The sequence below is a fragment of the Malaclemys terrapin genome, chromosome 13 (assembly GCF_027887155.1).
Source record: "Malaclemys terrapin pileata isolate rMalTer1 chromosome 13, rMalTer1.hap1, whole genome shotgun sequence".
Taxonomy (NCBI): domain Eukaryota; kingdom Metazoa; phylum Chordata; order Testudines; family Emydidae; genus Malaclemys; species Malaclemys terrapin.
Genome location: NC_071517.1, coordinates 37,733,663 through 37,755,007, shown reverse-complemented (window position 1 = coordinate 37,755,007; position 21,345 = coordinate 37,733,663). Strand labels below are relative to the sequence as shown.

Here is a 21,345-nt window from a genome sequence, read left to right as displayed (position 1 = left end):
TCTAGGCTTGTTGCATCAGTTATGAATGTAAAAAAATTGCTTGAGCCCCCCCAGCCCCTCTTACATTACAGATGAAGCCCTGAATCCTGGCCCTAGAGAGGCTGCCCGGAGCCCCGAGCTGCAGGGGACGCGTTTCTCAGTGGCACTGATCTGTCTGCTATTTGCTCTGCAGGTTTCTAGGGTTCAAGGTCAGAGAGAGAAGGGCTCTGGCCCCAGATCGTTCCTGGGCCAGGGCTGTGCTAGGTTCGGGGGTGGAGAGCTTCATCAGCTGCTGTATCCAGAGGCTCTGGTTCTTGCTCGGCGGGGAGGGGAGGGGAAGCTGTGTTTGCTCTGGCTCTGTTTATCTTCCTGGGTCAGGAGCTGCTGTCTCCTGCCTTGTCATCTGGGGAGATACCAGCAGCTGCTGCTCCCCAGCCGGGTCTGGGCAGGGGCGAGACCTTCATTAAAGCGCCTTCTGTGCCCAGCCCAGGTGGGGACTTTTTGGAACTAGCCCCCTGGGCATCCCCAGGCTCTGCCAACACCAGCTCCTGAGCCGAAGACTCCAGGTGATGGAGGGATGGGCAGGAAAGTCACTGCACAAAGGGCCCCAGGAGACTCGGATCTGGCAGCTGTGTGAAGTTGCCTGGGGGTTGATCTGGCCTTAGCAGCACCCCTTTGTGGGGGATCTGCTCCGGGGGCCAAACTGGGGGATTCAGGAGGGGAAACAGGAAAGGGGAAACCAGGAACGGGCCCCACCCACTGGGTTTTCCCCTTTGTGTTTCTGGATTGTCAGAAAGGGAAGGGGGTGAATCTGGAGGCAGAACGAAGGAAAAGCAGTGAGGGGAATGGAGAGGGTGTGTTTGTGGAATGGTGGTTATTCTTCCTTTAAAAACCAAACCCATTACTTCCAATCCATCCTCCCTCCCAGCCCTGCCTCCCCACCCCCCGAATTCCACAGAAATCTCTTCACTATTCAGCTGCTGACAGGGACATGTTTCCTGCAACAAATACATCCCAACTACAAGGAGGCAGGGTCCTGTGTTAATGAACAGTGCAGTATGTGATTCTAGCATTAGAGATTGTATTACAGTATCATGCGCCGGATGAAATCGATATTCCCCAGATACCCTTTATTCTGGCCCAGCCTAGCTGTGAGTGGTGGACTTTGCAACCGTAGTAACATTTTCTTAATGTAGTTTTTGAAGGTAATATAGAAAAAAAGAAAAAAAAAAAAAAGCCCAAACCCTTCAATTCTGATGTGTCTCTTTATAAGTATCTTCTCTAGCCACCTTTCTCTCCAATAATCAAACATTGCTGGACCATCCTTCAAATTTTTTCTCTTATTGAATTTGGATATAATTTCCTATCTGATTTTGATTCATTTCTCTGTATTTATACATTATTAATCTCGGTGTAAATATTGCTTATTGTTTTCATCTACATATGCATTATTAATATAAAAACCTATCAGATTTTGCTGGGTTTTTTTGTTTAATTAGTGAAGATATGTAAATTTTCATAGATTTGCCTCATTTTCTCGCTCACTTATCAATCCTGATAAAAAAAAATCTCAGTATTCACTGATGTTTTGCCACCTATAATTATTGAATAATAGACAGTTCCCTCAGTTTTGCAGAACTATTGCCATGAATTATTGACTTGATTACAGGGAGAAAATATCAGCTACTTAAAATTTCTTTCATCTAGCGGAGAAAGGCATAACAAAAACTAATGGCTGGAAGTTAAAGCCAGACAAATTCTGATTAGAAATAAGGTCAGAATTTTTAACATTATTAGCCAAAGATGTTAGTACTCCTGCAATGTTGGGAGACCCACATTCAAATCCCTTCTCCACATCCCAAGCAAGTGCCCTAGCCGCCAGGGTAAAGGTTATAAAGGAGCCACCAATATCTTCTCTTCTGGCCATTTTATGAAAGGTGCCTCGGTCCCTCCACAATTTTGGGGTGTGCGGGGGGACTGAAATTATTTGGTGAGTTCTACCAAATTCACAAATAGTTTCAGGTCGACTGAAACTATGTTCTTCAGCAACTAAACTCTGGCCAAAAAATTTAACCCAGCTCTATTTGGGAACAGACTCCCCCAGTTCTGCGTCACCTCAATCCAACCAGGGTTGAACCAGTAGGTGTCATCATGCACTCATGAACTTGTCTCTCTCCCCAACAGAAGTTGGTCCGATAAAAGATGTTACCTCACCCACCTTGTTTCTTTAATACCCTGGGACCGACACGGCTACACTGCACTGCCATACATCATATACTCCTGGCTTTCCACCTGTCCTGACAGCTGGCAGGAGTTTCTGCCCTGACTTTGTTTCCCCCTGAGTGTTTGGATGGGATGGGGAGGCAGAATCCAATTCCTCAATCTCCTAAACAGTTATTATGTTGTGTTTCAGCTCTTTGCTGTTTTCCTTTCTTTCCAGCCCATGGAATGACTCCTCTCTGGATTGTATCTCTCTCTCTCTCCCAGCAGGTGATGGGACAGTGAGTGAGAACAAAGGAGGAGAATCCTCAGCAGAAAATCCTCAGCAAGTGTAACTGCGTGGGACGTTATCAGGAAGAACTGAAGGGAATTTCTTCGAGAGTTGTAAGAGAGGCAGCTAGAAAAAAAGTGGATAAATCTATTTGTTGTGGGAGAGGCTGCGGGAATCTCAAGGAAACCACATCCCAGCAAGGAATCCAAATGGGAGAGAGAAAAAACACATTCACTGAGTTTGGGAAAAGTTTTAATGACAGCTCACACCTTCCTAGACATCAGAGAACTCTCACAGGGGAAAGACCCTTCAAGTGCTTGGACTGTGGGAAAAGCTTCAATCTGAGCTCAAACCTTCTTACTCACCAGAGAACCCACACAGGAGAGCGACCCTATAAATGCTTGGACTGTGGGAAAAGTTTCAGCCTGAGCTCAAACCTTCTTACACACCGGCGACACCACACGGGAGAGCGACCCTATAAATGCTTGGACTGCGGGAAAAGTTTCATTCAGAGCTCCGATCTTATTTCACATCAACGACTCCATACAGGAGAGAGACCCTATAAATGCCTTGACTGCGGGAAAAGTTTTATACAGAGCTCACACCTTATTAGACATCAGAGTCTCCATTTGGGAGAGAAACCCCATAAGTGCCTCATCTGTGGGAAAAATTTCACTCAGAAGTCACACCTTATTAGACACCAGGGAATCCACACAGGAGAGGAACCCTATAAGTGCACTGACTGTGGGGAAACATTCGTTCAGAGCTCACAGCTTATTGTGCATCAGAGAATCCATACGGGAGAGAAACCTTTTAAATGCTTGGACTGTGGGAAAACCTTCAGTCGGAGTTCCCACCTTATTGTGCATCAGAGAACCCACACGGGAGAGAAGCCCTATAAATGCTTTGACTGTGGGAAAAGTTTTAGTGTCAACTCAAACCTTATTACGCATCAGAGGACCCACACAGGAGAGAGACCCTATAAGTGCCTGGATTGTGGGAAAAGTTTCCAGCGGAGCTCACATCTTATTAAACATCAGAAAATCCACACGGCGAAGAGGACCTGAATGTGGGTGACTCTTCACTTGGGGCTATGATCATAAGTGGCTTCTGCAAATCCATACAGGATAGAGACCTCCTAAATGTCCATAATGTGGCAAATGTTTCAAGCAGAGTTCACATCATATTGGACGTGAGAAACTCCACACAGCAGAGAAATTGTAGCAGGCTGCCAGTCTCTGCTGTCGTTAGGACCAGCTTTCTGTTTAATGCTTGTCTCTTCTAAGTGCTCTAAAACCTGCATGGTTACTCAGATAGCTCTGATATTTGGTGTACCTCATGGGTTTGTGGGGTAGGGTGAGTGAACTAAATTTGGGGTCATTTAAATATGGGGTTCCTGAGATATAGCCCCCTGACAACAGCTACTTTTTGCAAAGTTGAGAGGTTCCACCAATGTTTTTTTGCCCAGATCTGGGGATCTGTCACAGGGTTGGAGGATGCATCACCTCTGACCCTGTAACCCTGAGAGCCTCACAATGCTTTGCTACTGTAACTCCCTGCCTGGGACAGTCACAGTCAGCAACAAGCATGCAGGTCACAGCCTGAGTGTCTGTGTATAACTGCCACCCTGGTCCAGCCACTCTGATCCCAGCAACACAGCAGGCCCACTCCCTGCTCTCTACCAGCCTGGGTTACCACCAGCAGGGTGACCCCAATGCACTCCCAGTCCTGAATTTTGCCCAAACGGTGTGCTCGGCAACGTGCAATGTCAAACAAATGTATTAACAAAAGGTCATAGGTTAAGTGATGCTGAGAAAAGGAATAAAAGTAGAGATGGTTACAAGCAAATGAAAGTGAAAATTTGCATCTAAAAGTCAAAAACTGCATCTAGCGAGGTATGGGCTTTATTCAAGATGGTTTCTCTCAGCAATCTTCCTTCTTGCCAGCCAGGGCTGAATTTCCTCTCAGCCAGGCTCTTCTGCAGAAGGCCAAGGGGCTGGTTTCCCTTGTCCACCTGGGTGAAAGACCTTTGCCTAAGTGGATTTCTTTCCTATCTTCAGTTCCCAGAGACTTCAACCCCTCCCTTGGTTGAAGGGCCCGTCTTTCTGAACTTGCAAGAGATCTATTCCTTTGTGTCTGTCTAGTGAAGGATCCCAAAGATGGCTTCTGTCCTTGTTTTCCAAATTTCAATGACCTTGCTTTAAGAGGCAGGATGACCTCATGCTCTACTTCCCTTCCTGTGGACTTCCCAACCCCCTGCTGATTTCTATGTAAATGGGGCTTCCATTGTTTTTGGTTAAACCTTGCATTTAGGGTGAACAGATGTCCTAATTTTATAGGGACAGTCCTGATATTTTGAGCTTTGTCTTATATACACGCCTCTTACCCCCCACCCCATCCCGATTTTTCACACTTGCTGTCTGGTCACCCTACTTGCATTTCACCTTTCATTGCAGCCAGGTAGATAGCTGCCTTCTCTCCTATCTATTTCTCCTTGTCTGGCCACCGACTTTAAAGCATAATATCATTAGGTGTCCATATTTCCTCACATAGTGTTAATATGGACTTTTCATAATGCTATTAATCACCAGTGTGTCATTAGCTTTCAGAAAAGACCTCACTCTATATACTTTTATAAGTACAGTAATATTGTATCCAATCAGTTGATTCAATTGAATATCACTTGAGATTCAGCCCCTCCATCTTTATACACCAGTAAACCTTTGCAATGTATTCTCCTGAATGTTACTCCTCCAAGTAAAGTTTATGTGAGGAAGGCAACATGGAGTCATGTGGTGATGGAAACTCCATGATGGTTTTTCTCCCCCTGCTGGTATTTGCTAAAATTCAAATTGTTCTGTTCCCTGCAATCTCCTCCCTCTGATGTCTGGATAGTTCTGTTTATAGCTTATAGGTAAATTGAGGTAAACACACATTTCTTTGTTTAGGACAGACCTATGTCACACCTTTACCGAGGCAAGGCTGTCTGGTCTTGAACATGTTCTAGTAACATCATAGGGGGGAACTCATAAGTTTACATATAGTGTTGCTACATACATTTCACCATGGTATGGTTGAGCAGCAAGTGATTCGTTTTTAGATGATACCTCACAAGGCCTATTTTGTGCAAAGATTGTTGCAATAATGCAGAGAGGTGTGTATACCTGGATGTTTTGGGTCACAGGGTCAAACCATGGCTCTGATCTGGGCACAGGGATCTCTAGCACTCATAGGCTCTGACTCCGTGGGTGCTCCGGGGCTGGAGCACCCATGGGAAAAAAATAATGTGTTTGGCGGTGGGTAGGAGGTGCTCAGGGAGGGGGAGAGCTGGGGCGGAGTGGGGTGGGAAGAGGCGGAGTGAGGGTGGGGTCTTGGGGAAGAGGCGGAATGGGGCAGGGCCGTGGGGCAGAGCAGGGGAAGCACCCACTCAGAAAAATTAAAGTCAGCGCCGGTGCTAGCTCTGCACATATATCATAGCTAATGCATGGCATCTATTGTCCCTTTAAAAATGATGTTGGCAGGAGAGCTAGGTCTCAGGTTAGTCACCTACCTAACGCTCATGAGTTAAACTGATTACACTGAGCATGCCCAGAAAAGTCAGCCAACAGACTTTTGAGTGTACCATTTCTCATGAAGTTGAATAGCTCAAGGGCATGTCCAGATGCCACTGTTCAAGCCAGTGGTAGCTTGTATCCAATCTAGGGCTAAACTCTGTCTCTCTTGGGGGACAAGGCAGGTGAGATAATACGTTTTATTGGACCAACTTCCCTTGATGAAAGAGACAAGCTTTCAAGCCACACAGAGCTCTTCTGCAGGGCTGGGAAAGGTACTCCGAGCATCACAGCACAATGCAAGGTGGAACAGATTGTTTAGCATAAGTAGTTTGACTGGGACCTGGCAAGATTAGTACAAATCTATTTAAATAAAAGATTGTTTCAATTTTGCCTTTATTCCTTTTATTATATTATATACAATAAAATGTTAAACAAAGGTCATTTTGAAACAAAAAATCAAAATTTTTGTTCCGTAAGTATCAAAAGGGGCATTTCAACATTAATGAAATGCTTTGTTTAATTTTTTTTCTAAACTAAGTTTTGCTGAAATCGACACACTCCCATGGAAAGTTCAGATATTGATGAAATGGTATTTTCCGAAGAAAAAACATTTTGTCTTTCAATTTTCAACCAGCTCGACTTGATATTTCCCCATCATCAGACATTTTACCTTTTTTTTTTTCTGTGTGAGTCTGACATAGCTAGAAAATTGTAATAGTAGTTGTGAATGACAATGTGTCCTTCATTGCCAGTCTATAACTGGGCAGATGGTCAGGGGAGCAGCCTCTTTAGATCCATATACACCTGGACTGAAGAAAGGCCGGAGTGTCCCAGGGAAGATATATTTGAAAGTGTAGATATGGGAGTCATCAGACAAATTGTAAAATGAGAGCTCTGCTGCTTCATAGTCCAGAAAAATCCCAACCCTCGTGGGTTTCATTTCCAAGGTGATTGTTGTCCGAGGAGTGGAGAGGGCTTTGCATTCTCCATTCCACAATCTTATGGCCCAGTATCCACCTTCAGGTGCTATACTTTTGTACCTCTCCCTGTTTTCTGAGTCAGCACAAACCCCCAAGTGCCACATAGTCTTGTTCTTAAGCTCCACTTCCCAATAATGTCTCCCAGAGTTAAATCTCTCATAGCCCAGGACACAGCGATAAGAATCAACAATGTCCAGATCTTCAGGTTGTTCCTCCGTTATGTCTGCACATTTCACACTTTTGAGGTCCTCTGAGACCCAGAGTTCAGGATGTGCTGTTTCTCGATCCAGAGTCACATTCACTGGAAGGAGGAAAGAGAGAGTTTTCCTTTTGGTATAGATCATCCAAAAAAACATTAATACTTACATATTCACAACTAGTCATTTTAAATGTGTTATTCCTCTAAGTTAATAACATCTGGAAAGCGACCACATTCTATCCAGCCCATGTTCATTTTATCATAAAAGTAGTAGAGTTTCAGTATCTTTGTGTAGAAAAATTGCAAGTTAAATAATCAGGTTTGTAAGCATATTGTTATTGGTTTGAATGTCATCATGATTCCTTACACTAGCCCATAGGCGCCGACTCTATGTGTGCTCTGAGGCTGGAGCACCCATGGGAAAAAATAGTGGGTGCTCAGCACATATCAGCCAACCGCCAATCAACTATTCGGCAGGCCCCACCGATCAGCTCCTCCCCCATCCCCTCCAGCACCTCCTGCCCACCAACAGCCAGCTGTTTGGTGTCATGCAGGAGGTGCTCGGGGGAGGGAGAGGAGTGGGGACAGGAAGAGGTGGAACGAGGGCAGGGCACGCTCGGGAGAGGGGGTGGAGTGGGGGTGGGAAGAGATGGGGTGGGGTGGAGCTTCATGGCAGGGGTGGAGCAGGGGTGGGAAGAGGCAGAGCGAGGCTGGGGCCTTGGGGGGAAGGGTGGGGTGGGGGCGGGGCTGAGTGTGGGTGGAGCACGCCTGAGGAAAGCTGAAAGTGGGCCTCTGTGCGCCAGAAGTTCATGAGTAGTGTTTTGTTGTCCTGGATTTAGAGCAAGGGTCTCAAAGTCCTGGCCTGTGGGCCATCTGCGGCCCGAGAACCTCCCCACTGGGGCCTGTGGAGGAGAGATGCAGGCAGACATGCTCCCAGCAATGTCTGCTACAGGCGCCGCCCCTCACAGCTCCCATTGATTGGGGGAAAGGGACAGAGATACCATCATCAGCCATGGAGGCAGCATCACTTTTTTCCACAATGAATATAAACAAGTCAAAATACCGAACACAACTATCTGATGCACACCTTGCTGCAGTCCTGAAGGTTTCAACTGCTCAGTCACTGAGGCCAAACATCAACAAACTGACAGAACTGAAGCATTGCCAGGTGTCTGACAAACACTAAAACTCCATGGCAGGTGAAGAATTGTATAAAGTTGTGTGATGGTTTTATTATTTCTAAGAAATTCGAAATAAAAAAATACAATATAAACATTTTCTGAACACCATCTTTAGTGACATTATTGACCTGCTGGGAGGATTTGAGGACTGGCACTGGCCCTAAGGCAAATTGAGTTTGAGACCCCTGATTTAGAGAAAGAGGTCTTTAAATCCATTTACCCCCTACATGAAGGACTATCTTCTCCCCTATCTCCTCCAGCCATTCCCTAAGGACAGGGAGTGGAAACATTATCAGGCATATTTTCGTTAGCTATTTCTGGGTGGGAACTATTTGCGGGTGGTGTATTTGGTGGGGGTATGGTGAGAAGGTAGTAGTGTTTGACATTTGCTCATTTATGGAATGAGCATTTGGAATGGTATTTGCTCATTTGATGGACAAAGGGGCTACTTGTTCAGTGTGGAGGGAATTGGTTTTGTTGTGTTTTGTTTTATCTTAAGTTTCTGTTACATGTGACTGTGGTAGAACTGGTAGTTGGAGAAAGAGGGGTATTTTGGTACATTCAGCAGGGTGTTGACAGACCTCTCCTTTGGATGGTTAATATTGTGCATGTAGGAAGGGTTGAGGGTAATGAGAGAGGTGAATGTGATATCCCTGGTGTTAAGTGGAAGAGGGAATAGGAGGATATAATGACCCTCCTGTCCTAGGTGTGGATGAGAAACCTGCTAGAATGAGCTGGCCAAATTTTCAAAAGAGCTTCAGAGCCAATGTGACCAACTATTGAAAAATCTAGCCCTAAAAGACAGAAATCACCTGCCTTGTCTCCTTGTGACCATCACTAAAGGAAATTCAGAGAATCCAGCCAATTGTATAGAATCCCTGCAATCAGATCTCTCTGTCCTCAGCTCACAGCAGCATTGCTCAAACGTCTCAGTTGTCCATATCAGGACCTCCAAAATGGGGTGTAATATCCATCTTCTTGAAAAACTTATTCTTCCCTCACCCTCCCCTTTACCAGCCTAATAAAGTTACTTCCAGCTATGATGGGAAGAAAACATTTAAGGCCCAGATTTACCTCCATCCCACATAAATATCGAGTTGTCTCATTTTGTATGTTATTTACATCAAAGATGTTGAGAACAGTGATTGTAGATATTTGCAGTAGCTCCTAGAGGAGCATTTAATAAAGCACCTAAATCATGGGCGTTTTAGTTGCACTGACACTAAGAACATAAGAACGGCCATACTGGGTCAGACCAAAGGTCCATCTAGCCCAGTATCCTGTCTTCCGACAGTGGCCAATGCCTGGTGCCCCAGAGGGAATGAATAGAACCGGTAATCATCAAGTGATCCACCATCCCCTATCGCCCATTTCCAGCTTCTGGCAAACAGAGGCTAGGGATCCCATCCCTGCCCATCCTGGCAAGATGAACCACCATTTGAGTACCAAGCTACATGTTAAGATGCCTAAACATTCAAAGCCAAATAAGAAAACATTTATTTCAAGGTGGTCTTGTTCTGAGGTGGGACAATATTTGAACCACCGGGGCAGGACACTTCAGATACAGGAGATCTCCCATCCAAATTTGGATTGGCTTGTGTTTTGGGGGTGAATGTGGGTGGATAATAGTTATGTCTAACAAGTCGTGGATTCTCCACATGGAAGAAAGGCATTTAGGTACATGTTCCCTTCTGAGGCCTCACTTTACTCAGATGGAATAAATTAGCAGCTACAGCTCAGATCTCTCATTGAATCAGATTTCATAGATGTGTAGGACTGGAAGGGACCTCAATAGGTCACCTAATACAGTCCCTGGCACTCATGGCCAGACTAAGAAGAATATTATCTAGACCACCCCTGGCAGATGTTTGTCTAACTTGCTCTTAAAAACCTCCAATGATGGAGATTCCACAACCTCCCTAGGCAATTTATTCCACTGCTTAACCACCCTGACAGTTAGGAAGCTTTTCCTAATGTCCACCTAAACCGCCCTTTCTGCAATTTAAGCCCATTGCTTCTTGTGCTATCCTCAGAGGCTAACAAGAACAATTTACCTCCCTCCTCCTTGTAACAATCTTTTATGTACTTGAAAACTATTATAATGTCCCCCTCAGTCTCCTCTTCTCCAGATTAAATAAACCCAATTTTTTCTACCTTCCCTCATAGGTCCTGTTTTCTAGACCTTTAATCATTTTTTGTTGGTCTTCTCTGGACTTTCTCCAACTTGGGCACATCTTTCCTGAAATGTGGCGCCCAGAACTGGACACAATACTCCAGCTAAGGCCTAATCAGCCTTGAGTAGAGCGGAAGAATTACTTCTTGTGTCTTGCTTACAACACTCCTGCTAATACATCCCAGCATGATGTTTGCTTTTTTTTGCAAAAGTGCTACACTGCGGACTCATATTTCTGTTCCTCTGAGCTCTTTGTCCTGTTTATAATGTTATGGGTTGGGCTAAACCCCATAAAAGTTGGTGGGTCTAACAACTGCCTTTCATTCAGTATCAATGGGAAAAGTAATTGAGCTCCTTTATGTAACCACGTAGCTGAAACAATAGCGTTTTCCACCAATAACACAAGCAAATGATACTGCCCAAGAGAAAGGCACATGTGAGGCATATATGGGCAGAGGGTTTCAGTGGGTATTGTTTCAGTAGAGGTGTATATGTGAGAGAAAGGCAGGAAGAACAAAGCAGTAACAGAAACAGATAAGAAGCAGAAAGTGAAGGACACATCCTGAATAGACACTGGGAGCGTGGCCCGGAGAAAAAGCCTAGAGCAAAACTTTTGTGGACTGAATGTTAGCTGAAAGAGGCTTGGGACTGTGCAAAAAGAAACTATTTCCTCTTGTTTGATTCTTCCTGTATTCAGAGATACATGACTTTGTACAGTCTTTGTAAGTAAACAGGATTGCATCAAAGAAATAGCTGACTCCAACATCAATTTTTCCTCCTAATAAACAACCTGCAGGACCCCAAATTTGGCTGACCGCTCAAGTCTAAAAGGGGTAAACATTACCTTGCATTTTTATATTATCGCCTCTTACATCGCTCTTAAGAACCAATACTATTTTATCCTGCTAATTTTGAGAAAAGGGAGCAGAGGTCTTTGAAAGAAAGGTATTTTGACATTGGTAACATGTCAATTTCAGTTACCTGCAAATCTTCGGGCTTTTCTGAGCACTGAAACAAAGGTACAAAAACAGCTGAAGACTTGTCCAAATACATGCAGTCTTAATATAATACAACTTGGTACCACTGAAAAAAATCTTTGTTAAACCCAAATCAGAAATCTGAATGCTCCAATCCTTACAAGAACACTGTGGTTTCAAACTATGGTGACTACCTGTTTTTCTGAGTACTTTATCTCAAAAATGCCTTCTCAATAACCTCAAATTCACTCATATTTCCTCTGCCCAAAGACGATGCATCCTAAGTATAAAGCTATACCTTTCATGTATAAAGCTATATCTATATAATACCTTTCAATTGGTATATTAGAAACGGGGAGAGAATCATGCTTATAATGGACAGGAATATTCAGTCTTAACTAGGGAGTGGCTGCTTTTTCATAATAATAGAGGAAAATGGAACTTACCAAATCCTGAAAGATATTTTTCTGAAACAAAAAACAAGACCAGAAATGAATAATACTGGAAAGAAAGACATTCTAGCACTGTGTCTACTGCTATTTTTAATTAGCTAAATTACCTAACAACTGATTTACTTGATAAGTGGTTCAAAGATACATTCACCCTTTTGCAGTGAGCCACCAATATAATGCATCGCTTAAATCAAAATAAGGTTTAAGTGGGCTTCAAGCAGTGCATGGGTCTGTGAGGTGACCTCTCTCCACAGAAGTCAATTTCACCTTCTAAGATTTCCAGTTGCGGAGATACAGTGCACACATTTAAAAAGTGCATTCAGGTTTTACAGGGATTACCAGTTCCAGTGATATTCCCTATGCTTAAAATGGGGGATACCACGGACAGAGGTAATGGCCAGATTCATTGCAATGCTTAACCTGTAGGTGGCCTGGTGCCTTGAGGAATTCTCAGCCCTGAGTTGAGTTTGAGGTAGGTTGCTCTGGTAGTTTTAAAGTTATACAAGTTTATATCATATTCACTCCAGTGATGTCCTGGCTTACTAACAGAAAGGATCTACAATGAAAACTAAACTCACAGCCTATCTTTCCTTAGGTGTACAGCTATGGAAAGAAAGCTGCGTTAGCAAACATGTGTAATAAGCAGTTTCCGAAAGCGTATCCGAGCAGCAGCAATTTTGCTTATTTGATAGATTTAACCAGCTCCAATCAGAATATTTGATATCTCTAATTTTTCTCTGTAATGTTTCCTCTCTATCAGGGAAACATTCACTTTTGGTTTACTTAAAAACACCTCTTCTACCAGAGATACAAAGATAAACTTTTATTACTTTTTCTTCATTTTAGAGACACACTGAGGTAAATGAAATTTACCTTTCTCTTTCTCCACTTGAAATCGTAGTTTTTCTAGAGGAAGAAGAGAATGAAATATGAGATTCCACGTTGTCATATTTTTGGTGATATTCCTAGTGTTATTTCATATAATTATGCTAAAATTATTAAAGACAATGTGAGACAGAAAGATTGAAAATCTTTCTCCTATTAAAGACAGGATACTGAACTAGATAGGCACATATCTAATCCAATATGTCCATTCCTGTTTCCTATGTTCCTATGAAATAAGGACAGACACAAGTTGATCTTTCTGTGGAAGCCCAATTGCAATTTATCAAAATTAAAAACATTCTAAAATAGACTTTTTTTATCTTTTCCCTAAAATCAGGACCATAAATACTGCTTGTACAAAGTCTCATTCTAATAATTGTTTGCAGTGTTGATCTTACAAGATGGGTTGGTCCAATACAAGATATTACCTCACCCACCATGTCATCACAGACATGGACCAACCCCACAAGTTTGGGGTATTTTTTTTTACATAAGGAGGTTTTGTTATACTATTTACTGAAGCCTTCAACTTTTACTGTTCAGAGGATGTTCTTTTAGTGAAAATTTGACAACCAATTGGCAATTAAATGGGTGATAAAGGGCTGCAGAGGGAGAGTGGTGGTCTTTGTCTCCTAGTTTGGTAATTGTGGTGTATTAGGACAGTGAAACCCCACAGCAGAGATTGATGAAGCTAGCCAGTGCTACTCTTGGCCTCCCTAGGAGTGTTTTCTGTTTTATGATCTTAGTCTGCAGATCAAACTATTGTAGGCTGTGTGGCCAAGTAAGTTTCTGGAGAATCAGAGGTGACCAGAAGCTGGGAATGGGCGACAGGGGATGGATCACTTTGATTACTTGGATCACGATGATTACCTTTTCTGTTCATTCCCCCTGAGGCACCTGGCATTGGCCACTGTCGGAAGACAGGACACTGGGCTAGATGGACTTTGGTCTGACCCAGTCTGGCTGTTCTTATGACCGTGAAATTTGCTGCTTATCAGCTAGAGCAAGAAGCAGCCTACAATTAGAAAATTGGCCATGGCCAACCCCTTGCCATAAGAACTATTCTTTGATTTCACTGCATTTATTAGCATTGATATAGTCAATAAATCTGTGGTCTATGTGCCATGCTTTCCAATCAGAGTGTGAGGACCCTCCTTACTGTATCCTGGGTAAAGTCTTTTCTATCTGATCGTTCAGATAAACCCCAGCTTGGAGTTTGTCAGCTCCTGGGTATGCAGACTGAGCTTCTAGAGGGCTTTACTAAAAGGACTACAACTGTAATGGCTACCAAGTCCCTCTGACCATGCTTCCAAGCATTCTTGGAGTCATGAGTGTGGACAATAGGGACTGAAACCCATGTTGAGGCCAGTAGCAAGGCATCTGCATGGGTAGGATGACCATATGTCTTGTTTTGGCCAGGACAGTCCCTTTTTTAAGCCCTGTCCCTGCCGTCCCAACTTTTTTGGCAAAAGTGGGAACTTGTCCCATTTGCTCAGTTGGCAAGAGCACACAGAACAAACGCTCTCTTTTGTCAAAAAAGTGGGGTGGGGAGCAACAAGGGGGGAGTGGTGATGCCAGCCCCATGCAGGGGGGAGGCAGGGCTTGGGTGAGCAGTGACACCAGCCCCACCCGGGGAGGCAGGGCAGGGTTTGGGCGAGTGGTACAGGCCAGCCCTGTGTGGGGAGGGGGCGTCGGGTGAGCAGTTTGGGCCAGCCCTGCGGGGGAGGAGAGAGGGTTTGGGCTAGCCCCATGTGGTGTCCTGTTTTCACTTTGGGAAATATAGTCACCATCTGCATAGGATGATCAGGACGTGCAGTCCACTGGCCCAGTGATGCCAGTGCCACACAGCCCCTGGCCTGGGGACAGCCTGACTTAAGTTTACACACAGAGTTTAGGACCATTTCAGCTTTGGGTTTGGAAGGAAGCTGGGAGAGAGACAGTGCAGCTCAGAGAGCTCCTGCTAAACTCCCAGTCCCCCCGATGGAGTCCCTGCTCCTCTGTGAGATCTAGCTGCATGGATAAGGCATTCCCAGCACTGCAGTGACTGGCATCCAGCAGAGAGAGATCCAACCCAGCGTCAGCTCCAGAGAGACGGCCGAGACTCCGGGAGAATTCCAGATGGAGAGAATACCTGCGCCTGGTTGGCATCAGGAGAGGACCCTGCCCCACCCAGGGGTGAAGATAAACTAAGGGAACTTTTATTTAAGCTGGACAATACTCCAGCACTGCAACACTCCATCTTGGGACACCCAACCTCAGCCTGCAGTGCTGGGAAGGTGCCAGGGTGGGAGCTGTTAATCTATCCAACCACACACTTAACCCAGCGGAAGAGTCTGTCCTATCTCAGGAACTCTCTTTCTGCCCCACCAACCCCACGGACACGATACAGTTCTGCGGTGATCTGGAAGCCTACTTTCACCGTCTTCGAAAATATTCCTTGAGTCAACACATCACTGAACAGTGCACTGACCCACAGGAACCCTCTTACCAACACTACAAGAAGAAAAAGAAGTCTGCTTGGACTCCTCCTGACGGTCGAAATGACAGACTGGACCTCTACATAAGGTGCTTCCATAGATGTGCACAGGCTGAAATTGTGAACAAACAACATCACTTGTCCCATAACCTCAGGCGTACAGAACGCAAGGCCATCCACAGCCTCAGAAACAACTCTGACATTATCATCAAAGGGGCTGACAAAGGAAGTGCTGTAGTCATCATGAAGAGGTCGAATTATGAACAGGAGGCTGCCAGGCAACTCTCCAACACCACATTCTACAGGCCACTATGCTCCGATCCCACTGAGGAGTACCAAAAGAAACTACACCATCTGCTCAAGAAACTCCCTGCTGTAGCACAGGAACAAATCTACACAGACACACCCCTAGAGCCCCGACCAGGGATATTCTATCTGCTACCCAAGATCCATAAACCTGGAAACCCTGGGCGCCCCATCATCTCAGGCATTGGCACTCTTACAGCAGGATTATTTGGACTCTCTCCTCAGACCCTACACTACCAGCACTCCTAGCTATCTTTGAGACACCACCGACTTCCTGAGGAAACTACAATGCATTGGTGATCTTCCTGAAAACACCATCCTGGCCACCATGGATGTAGAAGCACTTTACATCAATATTTCACACGAGGATGGACTACAAGCTGTCAGGAACAGCATCCCTGATGAGGCCACTGCACACCTGGTGGCTGAACTTTGTTACTTTGTCCTCACCCACAACCATTTCAGATTTGGGGACAACTTATACCTTCAAGTCAGCAGCACTGCTATGGGTCTGCCTGGCCCCACAGTATGCCATCATTTTTATGTTTGACTTAGAACAATGCTTCCTCAGCTCTCGTCCCCTAGCACCCCTCCTCTACTTACACTACATTGATGATATCTTCATCATATGGACCCATGGGAAGGAGGCCCTTGAAGAATTCCACCTGGATTTCAACAATTTCCACCCCATCATCAACCTCAGCCTGGACCAGTCCACACGAGAGATCCACTTCCTGGACACTACAGTGCAAATAAGTGATGGTCACATAAACACCACCCTATACCGGAAACCTACTGACCGCTATACGTACCTACATGCCTCCAGCTTCCATCTAGGACACATCACACGATCCATTGTTTACAGCCAAGCCCTAAGTTACAACCAAATTTGATCCAATCCCTCAGACAGAGACAAACACCTACAAGATCTTTATCAAGCATTCTTAAAACTACAATACCCACCTGGGAAGTGAGGAAACATTGACAGAGCGAGATGGGTACACAGAAGTCACCTAATATAGGACAGGCCCAACAAGGAAAATAACAGAACACCACTGGCCATCATGTACAGCCCCCAGCTAAAACCTCTCCAGCACATCAACAATCTACAACCTATCCTGGAAAACAATCCCTCACTCTCACAGACCATGGGAGGCAGGCCAGTCCTCGCTTACAGACAGCCCCCCAACCTGAAGCAAATACTCATCAGCAATTATACACCACACCACAGAAACACTAACCCAGGAACCAATCTCTGTAACAAACCCCATTGCCTACTCTGTCCCCATATCTACTCTAGCAACACCATCAGAAGACCCAACCACATCAGCCACACCATCAGGGGATCATTCACCTGCACATCTATTAATGTGATAAATGCCATCATGTGTCAGCAATGTCCCTCTGCCATGTACATTGGCAAAACCGGACAGTCTCTATGTAAAAGAATAAATTGACACAAATCAGACATCAGGAATGGTAACACACAAAGGCCAGTAGGAGAACACGTCAATCTCCTTGGACATTCTATAACAGATTTAAAAGTAGCAATTCTTCAACAAAAAAACTTCAAAAATAGCCTTCAAAGAGAAACTGCAGAGCTACAATTCATTTGCAAATTTAATACCATTAATTTGGGCTTGAATAGGGACTGGGAGTGGCTGGATCACTACAAAAGCAATTTCCCCTCTCTTGGTATTGACAGCTCCTCATCAGTTATTGGGAGTGGACCACATCCACCCTGACTGACTTGGCCTTGTCAACACTGGTTCTCCACTTGTAAGATAAAAAGAAGAACAGGAGTACTTGTGGCACCTTAGAGACTAACAGATTTATTAGAGCATAAGCTTTCGTGGACTACAGCCCACTTCTTCGGATGCATATAGAATGGAACATATATTGAGGAGATATATATACACACATACAGAGAGCATAAACAGGTGGGAGTTGTCTTATTGTTGTTTATTTTTTATTGTTTATCGTCTTATTGTTGTTCTTCTTTTTGCGGATACAGACTAACACGGCTGCTACTCTGAAACCTGACACTTGTAAGATAACTCCCTTCTCTTCATGTGTCAGTATATTTATGCCTGTATCTATAATTTTCACTCCATGCATCTGAAGTGGGGTTTTTATTCATGAAAGCTTATGCCCAAATAAATCTGTTAGTCTTTAAGGTGTCACTGGACTCCTCGTTGTTTTTGTGGATACAGACGAACACGGCTACCCCCTGATACTTGAGGGTGGAAGCTGGGGTCTGGAGGACTTTGTGAGTGCTCAGGGGCAAGGAAAAGGTTTGTTTATCAATGTTTATTAAGTATTAGTTAAACTTAACCCCTTCCTTCCCCACATCCTATTTTTCCCGTTCCCAATAATGTCCCCCCCTCTGTTATGCTCTTATTTTCGCTGTGTTGTTATCTTGCTAAGTTTGTTTTGTTTGCCTTGTTGTCCCCTGTGTACTGGGCTTTACATTCCTTGCCAGCTAGCAGTAATTGTACTAATTTTCTCAAGGGACAGCACCCCTGTGTACATATATGCTGACTCTATGGGTGCTCCCGGAGCACCCATGGAAAAAAAATAGTGGGTGCTCAGCACCCACCAGCCACAGCTGTTTGGCGGCTGGAGGAGGTACGTGGGGGAGCGGGGAGAGCAGCAAGCAGCAGGGGCCTGGGTTGGAGCAGGGGCAGGAAGAGGCAGAGCCAGGGCGGGGCCTCAACGGAGGGGGCAGGGAGGAGGCAGGACGAGACGGAGCGAGGGCAGGGCCTCAGGTGAAGAGGCAGAGTGGGGATGGGGCCTCGGGGTGAAATGGGGGTTTCGCACCCCGGGGGAAAAATTAAAGTCAGAGCCAATGCCTGTGCATATGTAAACTCTCAATATTAACGATAGCAAGCACCAGATAGAGAAAAAAAGGGAAGAGGCTTAAGCCACACCTCATGGGAGGGACTACACATACATGATAATAAATGCTCTTTTCTTGACTTACCTTATTTCATGGACTACTTATATCAGCTAGCTCACTTGCTCCATACAACCCATAAACTTACCTTCAAAGACTTTCAATTTAGAGTGCAGAGAATCTAGTGGAAGGAAAAGATCAGATATGTTAGATGTCATCCTTTCACATTTATGGTGACATTTCAACTGATATTTATTGTAATTTTGCTATAATTGTGATAGAAACAGCGGTAATTGAAAAACAAACAAACAGGTGTACAGGATGTGGAAGGTAATTTACAATTAATCAGAAACCAAAAAAAAGTTGAAACCGTTTTGGTTTTTTTTAATCGCACAGTAAGTAGATGTAGGTTTGGATTGTTTTGCATACCAAGAAACAGCATTCAGCTTTGTTTCACTATGTGCAATTCACTCTAGACAAAAGAAGCAGAATTATATCTTTTGCCTGAATCTTGCAGTTCTCATTACTATGCCAAAAAAAAGAAGACATTCTAATAGTATAAAAATGATTTTTGTACTATTGCCATTTCATAATGAAACTGTTAAGCTGAAATGATTTTTTTTTCACGTCATCTTCTGACACAGAGAATTGCATAATGTTTCTTCATTGCATTGTATTTTAACTTGTCTTAATTGTATTGTATTTTGTAATATACTGAATTTGTAGGAGTTCTCATTCACATACGGCAGGGGTGGCCAAACCGTGGCTCATGAGCCGCATGCAGCTCTTTTACAGTTAAAGTGTCACTCGCGGAACCCCCGCCCCCCTTCTCTGCCTACAGACTGGGAGGGGAGCTTGGGATTTCTGCCCTGCAGCAGGGTAGTGGGGCTGGGGCTTCTGCACAACAGGGAGGAGGGCCGTCCCTAGCCATTTTGGTGCCCAGCCCCTCACAGGGCAGCTGTGTGGGGCCCCGGGCCTCCATGGGGGAGGGAGAGCTGGACCCAGGCCTCCACGGGGAGGGGTTGGGAGGTAGAAGGGAAACCGCACCCCAGCCCACTCCACTCTGCTCCCCTGGCTCCCAGACTTGGGGGGCAAGGAGAGAACCGCCCCCCTGCACTCACAGGCAGCACAGCTGGGACCAGGTCGCTCCACCTACTACGCGGTGAGTGCAGGCCCTGATCCTTGCAGCAGTCCTCAGGGGAGTGGGGGTGCCGCTTGGGCAGGAAGAGGTGGAGTGGGGGCGGGGCTGGGGCGGAGCAAGGTGGGGGCTTTGGGGAAGGGGTGGAGTGGGGGCGGCGCTGGGCGGAGCAGGGGCATGGGCCATGGGGAGGAGGCAGAGCAGGAGCTGGAGCAGCACACAGGGCACCAGGAAATGTGGTGCCCCAAATTTCCTGGTGCCCTACACAGCTGCGTACTTTGCGTATGGGTAGGGATGGCCCTGGTAGGGGGGCTTCAGCCCAAGCCCCAGCAGGCATCTCCCACAGGGCAGAAGCCCCAGCAGGTGCTTCCTGCAGGGCTGAAGTCCCAAGCCTTGGCAGGCACCCCGGCCACAGGCACCAGCTTCCTCCGGGCCCCGGGGGTGCTCAACCCCCTGTTCCATCCCAGGCCCCATCCCCACCCGACCCCTTCCTCCAAACCCCCACTTCTGCCCCCACTCTGCCCTGAGCCCCACCCCACCTCTTCTCTCAAGCCTCCACCCCATCCCCGCTCCTCCCCCTCCCTCCCACAGTGCCTCCTGTATGCCGCAGAACAGCTGATCGCGGCAGGCGGGAGGCACTGGGAGGGAAGGAGGGGGGAGGGGAGGAGTTGATCAGCAGGGCCGCTGGTGGATGGAAGGTGCTGGAGAGGAGGGGGGAGCTAGCTGCTGATGGGTGCTAAGCACCCACTAATTTTTTTTCGGTGGGTGCTGCAGCCCTGGAGCACCCACGGAGTCGGTGCCTATGCGCTGAGGGCCATAATTTGCCTCCCCTGACAGAGTGTCAAGATTACTCTTCCAGAGGGAAGATTTTAAGTATCTGAAGGCTCTGTCTCTCTTCCATACTTGATTTACAAAGGGACAGAGTTTCTAAATAACCTGCCTACAATTAGATCATTACACGGTGTAACTATTGTCCAAAAGTCAACATGTGGCTGTGCATAGGAAGCACAAGAGAACCCCAAGGAAAGTTGAACATTGAATGGAAATCCTCTATTAATCCTTCTATACACCACCCTCTCTCATTTTAAAAATATCTCTGATTACATCTGTACTCAGGACTGTCCCCAGGGGGGTGCGGGGCCTGGGACAACCCCCGCCCCACTCCACCCCTTTCCCCCAAGCCCCCCCCCCAAGTGATGGTGGGGAGGGCTGAGCGGAGCGGGCTGGGACTGGGGTCACTTGCTGTTGCTGGCGCCAGGCTCCCTGCTAACCCCCCGAGGCCGCTGTGGACTCCACATCCTGAAGCACAGGGCCCACCAAAGCTGTTGCCCCGGTCCGTCCATAGGACAGCTCTGTCTGTACTGTCCCCTTTTTTTCCCATGTATTACCTTTTTCTTTGTATTGCTTCCATAAATAGTAAATAGGCAAAGGAATGAAAAAACCCCAAACCAACAGGTTTAGTGACAGGAGAATCACTGTCACGTGGGAGATCTTCGGGAAAAAAGAATCTGAAAAACAAATGCATATTATTAATTTATTATGAATTTTTATTATTTACCTTGTTATTGTCTCTCTTACCCCCACCCCCCATATCAGAATCTCATTTCTAACGCCAGTGTCAACCCTCTGTCGAGTGGTAGCAAATATCTGGGCGTTGC

At 45.7% G+C, this 21,345-nt stretch overlaps 3 protein-coding genes across 6 annotated transcripts in view; 1 reads left to right on the top strand and 2 right to left on the bottom strand.

Annotated features, from left to right (window-relative positions):
- LOC128847263 (zinc finger protein 436-like) overlaps positions 1 to 147 on the bottom strand; it is a 29,277-nt gene extending 29,130 nt beyond the window's left edge. The window contains exon 1 of the mRNA XM_054046655.1: positions 65 to 147. Within this exon, the coding sequence (XP_053902630.1) occupies positions 65 to 66 (2 nt within the window). The 5' untranslated portion in view covers positions 67 to 147. The remainder of the gene's footprint in view (positions 1 to 64) is intronic.
- A 229-nt stretch (positions 148 to 376) lies between these two features.
- On the top strand, positions 377 to 5,791 carry LOC128847257 (zinc finger protein 436-like). Of its 3 annotated transcripts, none has more exons than XM_054046649.1 (2): positions 377 to 469; positions 2,467 to 5,791. In XM_054046649.1, exon 2 carries the CDS (start codon positions 2,680 to 2,682, stop codon positions 3,535 to 3,537), a length of 858 nt encoding a protein of 285 aa, XP_053902624.1. In that variant the 5' UTR covers positions 377 to 469; positions 2,467 to 2,679; the 3' UTR covers positions 3,538 to 5,791. The 3 variants fall into 3 exon arrangements, with proteins under 3 accessions (XP_053902624.1, XP_053902623.1, XP_053902622.1); XM_054046648.1 differs by having other exon boundaries at positions 377 to 545; positions 2,470 to 5,791; XM_054046647.1 differs by having other exon boundaries at positions 377 to 545.
- Positions 5,792 to 5,896: 105 nt separating this feature from the next.
- Positions 5,897 to 21,345, bottom strand: part of LOC128847233 (butyrophilin subfamily 1 member A1-like) — a 41,342-nt gene continuing 25,893 nt past the window's right edge. Inside the window, exons 5-11 of one of the 2 annotated variants that reach the window (XM_054046611.1) lie at positions 21,076 to 21,195; positions 18,698 to 18,730; positions 12,860 to 12,892; positions 11,981 to 12,001; positions 11,539 to 11,565; positions 8,291 to 8,442; positions 7,221 to 7,305 (exon numbers count right to left, since the gene is read on the bottom strand). In XM_054046611.1, the coding sequence (XP_053902586.1) occupies positions 8,324 to 8,442; positions 11,539 to 11,565; positions 11,981 to 12,001; positions 12,860 to 12,892; positions 18,698 to 18,730; positions 21,076 to 21,195 (353 nt within the window). In that variant the 3' untranslated portion in view covers positions 7,221 to 7,305; positions 8,291 to 8,323. Of the gene's footprint in view, positions 7,306 to 8,290; positions 8,443 to 11,538; positions 11,566 to 11,980; positions 12,002 to 12,859; positions 12,893 to 18,697; positions 18,731 to 21,075; positions 21,196 to 21,345 lie in introns of both variants that reach the window. The other variant, XM_054046610.1, reaches the window with a different exon arrangement.